This window comes from Capsella rubella, unplaced genomic scaffold, assembly GCF_000375325.1.
Source record: "Capsella rubella cultivar Monte Gargano unplaced genomic scaffold, Caprub1_0 scaffold_223, whole genome shotgun sequence".
In the NCBI taxonomy this organism is placed as follows: domain Eukaryota; kingdom Viridiplantae; phylum Streptophyta; class Magnoliopsida; order Brassicales; family Brassicaceae; genus Capsella; species Capsella rubella.
The window spans coordinates 3,149-6,497 of record NW_006238706.1 but is presented as its reverse complement, the minus strand read 5'-3'; the positions used below and the strand labels follow the sequence as shown (position 1 = coordinate 6,497).

Below are 3,349 nucleotides of genomic sequence, written 5' to 3'. Positions count from 1 at the left end.
CGAAGCGAAGCAAGTAATTCGCAAATATTACGAAAAATATTCGAATATTCGAAGTTCCGAATACTCGAAAATTTACGAATCGAAGCAAATAGCAAAATCAACTATTCGATCGAAGCGAAGCAAATAACAAATATCACAAATTTTCCGAATATTCGCTTCGTGCCCAGGGCTAAAATACAGTACAGAACACAATTCTTGAGATTTTGAAGGTGCGGATGATGAAACACCACAAAGCTAATACATAACACAATTTATTCAAATTCACAAGTGAAGGGATGTTCATACATTACAGTGAGGATTTGTATTTGTATAGAAGACATGAATCATGATTTGGATCATTAAAGACAAATGAACACACAAAGGCTTAATCGAAGAAGAGACAGAACAAGTCAAGAAGATAAAGACTGAAATGTTTCAAAGAGGAGAAGTGAAGCTATAAGAAGAATAAGACAAGGTACCAAGTTGCCAACTTGTGTGGATTTGCTCTGCCTTTGCATCTTCACCTGCTGCACCCATCGCAACGTGTAATGGGTACAAATGCTCGGGCCATGGATGCGCCATTTTCGCATTCGGAGCTTTCACTTCCCACTCATTCACATCTCCATACCTGAAAACAAACTTAATCAAAAAACTGAATGTAACATTAAGCAGCAAAAAAAAGGTTCAAACTTTCAAACCTTCCTTGAAGGAGAGAATCTCTAAGCCAATGATCAAACTCCAGAGCCCAAGGAACCGAGACGCCATTAGTGATACTTCTGTCAAGCTTCCTCAAGTTATGAGTAGCACTTCCAGAGCCAATGATAAGAACACCTTCATCTTTCAATGGAGCTAATGCTTTACCCATGTTATAATGATAGCTCCCATTTTGTTTTGACTGAACAGAGAGTTCACAAACAGGTATATCAGCTTCTGGATACATCAACATAAGAGGAACCCAAGCTCCATGATCAAGTCCTCTCTTTGTATCTTCATCAACACGTTTCATTCCTCCTTCTCCCATTAACAACTCTTTAACCCTCTTCCCCAATTCAATTGCTCCTGGTGCTTCATATTTCAGCTACAAACATTTCAAAATCGACCCAATAGAGAGAATCAAACATTTAAAAATCAAAACTTTATGCGTCGTTTCAACAATCTTATTGTGTGAATCTGTTGAAATGACCAAAGTTAGGTTTTTTTTTTTGGGTTTATACCTTGTACATGGGATCAGGGAAGCCATAGAAATCGTGGATCGTTGAATTGCGAAGAACAGTGTTGACGGATGGGTACTTGGTGTCCCAATGAGCAGAGATGACTAAGATCGATTTGGGTTTTTGAGGAAGAACCTTTTGACTCCATGATTTGAAGAATTGTCTCGCCTCTAAGGTATCGTCTATGCTTAAAGTTGGAGATCCATGAGATAAGAAGAAGGTTTGATTCACTTTCTCCATCAAAATTTCAATCTCTCTTCAAGTCTCAACCTTGATTTGTTGTTTCTTTTTTGCAAATGTTTGTTTCACCAACTCTGGTAATTTTCTTGATCTTGTCTGAATAAAAAGAAAGGGACACGCCCACCAAACCCCCACGACCCGACCAGGGATTGTTGTGTGTCTGAACGGGATTTATCACGATTGGATTAGCGATTAAAAAATAATAATAATTTCAATTTAACTTATGAACTAATTGTCTCTAATTTTAGTAAATTAAGTCATTGTTTGTTCCACTTGAAGATAATCTTGTTCAAGTTTAATCATCTCTTCATTGGCTCCTTTTGACTACTTTTTGAGTGTTTAAAGTAATGTTAACAAGAATAGAATTCCAAATTGCTTATGAACTTGATATACAAAAGGAGACTTGCGTATCTTTTTAAGATAAAAGTGTTACAAGGCTACATAGTTCTACGTGATCCCAAATCAGACCAGCCAATATCCCCACAATGTACAGAAAACCAAATCTAAACGATTTCATCTTGTCATTGCAACTCAAAACTCCATGGAGGAATATGGAGTTATCCTAATGTTTGAAAACAGCTTCTTGCAAAAATGTTTCCAAACTAATCAGACGTGTTACTATAGCTGTCTTGATGAACTACCAGGCAATTGGGCAGATCTCAAATGCTCTTCCTGAAAGAAAAATCAAATCAAAACATGTGGTTAAAGCACAAATACATTAATACTCATTCAAAGTGAATCAACTTAAAGAATTTATTCAGGCAGCTGAGACCTGTAAATTGTAAGTGAAATTGGGAGGTGGCCTGAAATCCATTTGGCCCTGCGCCAGACAATAAAACGAAACATATTACAATAAGATCATGGCTTCTATAATCAGTTTGGAGGATGTTATAATGTACCAGCCCAGGCATGGCTTGCTGATTTGTGAAGAAGCTGTCCTGCACCGGTGCTATAGAATTCAGTTGTCCCTAAAGTCGAAAAAAGCAAACCACATCATATCATTAACTTATACTTAAGACTGCTAATAAATATGGGGGACTCAAGAATTTAAGTATATACTAAACTCACCAGGCCTTGGATGGTTCTTTGATTAACATAGTAACCTTCGTGAGGTGGCTCCATTAAATTTAACTATATCCACATGTTAAAACAGGTTTGAGTATCAGGGTAATGGTAGATGTCGAAACGCTTAGAACAGATTTGTAACAATTTAACTAACATAGCATACCAATCCTTGAACGTTCTGTTGAGGACCATAGTAACCATTCATGCTCATTCCCTCTGAACTCATAGTTTCCTGTACAAACAATTAAAATGTTTCAACTATAAATAAAATATTCAAGACATCCTACTCTTTATCTCATATAAGAAAAATGCACTGTATTAATGACCAAATTAATCACAGAAAATCAAATCAAAGTACAAACCATTGGTTGCAAGCTCTGTTGAGATTCAAGCATTTGGTCAGCTTCTTGTTGTCCCTGCATAAAATCAATTTGAGTAGCTTAAGACTTTGAAAATTGAAACTAAGAACATGCACGAGTATCAAATACATTGGTTTGCAATAAAAGCCCACCTTTCTTTTCCTGATAACAGTCTTCTTTTTTGTTGCTTTTACTGCCATTAACTGATTTTCTTCTTCGCGAGCACCATTATTAAGCTGACAACTAGACTCAGCAATGTTGTTTCTGGCATTATTCAGATCGACACAATTTTTCAGGGTCTCGACTAGTGTGCGCAATACGATGCTGTAGTTTTCTTCTGACACACAACCTTCCTCGCTTAATTCGATGGCTCGACTACACAAATCGTTATAACGCTGAACTCTGGTTTGTATCTGGTCTGCTCCTTCACCAGCCATTACTCCACTCTTAGCATCTTTTGTCCACCTTTTCAAAATATAACGAGGTGGGATGCTG

The 3,349-nt window shown here is 37.1% G+C and overlaps 2 protein-coding genes across 2 annotated transcripts in view; both read right to left on the bottom strand.

Annotated features, from left to right (window-relative positions):
* Window positions 1-216: 216 nt before the first annotated feature.
* LOC17874226 (extradiol ring-cleavage dioxygenase) lies at window positions 217-1,545 on the bottom strand. Its single transcript, XM_006279034.2, has 3 exons — window positions 1,194-1,545; window positions 678-1,057; window positions 217-607 (listed from the first exon to the last, which is right to left on the bottom strand). Exons 1-3 carry the CDS (start codon window positions 1,428-1,430, stop codon window positions 415-417), a joined length of 810 nt encoding a protein of 269 aa, XP_006279096.1. The 5' UTR covers window positions 1,431-1,545; the 3' UTR covers window positions 217-414.
* Window positions 1,546-1,820: 275 nt separating this feature from the next.
* The window catches only part of LOC17874227 (protein FAR-RED IMPAIRED RESPONSE 1), a 3,840-nt gene continuing 2,311 nt past the window's right edge, over window positions 1,821-3,349 (bottom strand). Inside the window, exons 3-9 of the mRNA XM_023779744.1 lie at window positions 3,007-3,346; window positions 2,858-2,911; window positions 2,659-2,727; window positions 2,499-2,561; window positions 2,330-2,398; window positions 2,203-2,250; window positions 1,821-2,102 (exon numbers count right to left, since the gene is read on the bottom strand). Of these exons, the coding sequence (XP_023635512.1) occupies window positions 2,049-2,102; window positions 2,203-2,250; window positions 2,330-2,398; window positions 2,499-2,561; window positions 2,659-2,727; window positions 2,858-2,911; window positions 3,007-3,346 (697 nt within the window). The 3' untranslated portion in view covers window positions 1,821-2,048. The remainder of the gene's footprint in view (window positions 2,103-2,202; window positions 2,251-2,329; window positions 2,399-2,498; window positions 2,562-2,658; window positions 2,728-2,857; window positions 2,912-3,006; window positions 3,347-3,349) is intronic.

Excerpts from the sequence above, each read along its gene's own strand:
- LOC17874226 (XM_006279034.2), bottom strand. The coding sequence starts at position 1,430 with ATGGAGAAAGTGAATCAAACCTTCTTCTTATCTCATGGATCTCCAACT. Across the intron at positions 1,058-1,193 it reads TCCCTGATCCCATGTACAAG|CTGAAATATGAAGCACCAGG; the intron begins GTATAAACCCAA and ends AAATGTTTGTAG. Across the intron at positions 608-677 it reads GATTCTCTCCTTCAAGGAAG|GTATGGAGATGTGAATGAGT; the intron begins GTTTGAAAGTTT and ends GTTTGTTTTCAG.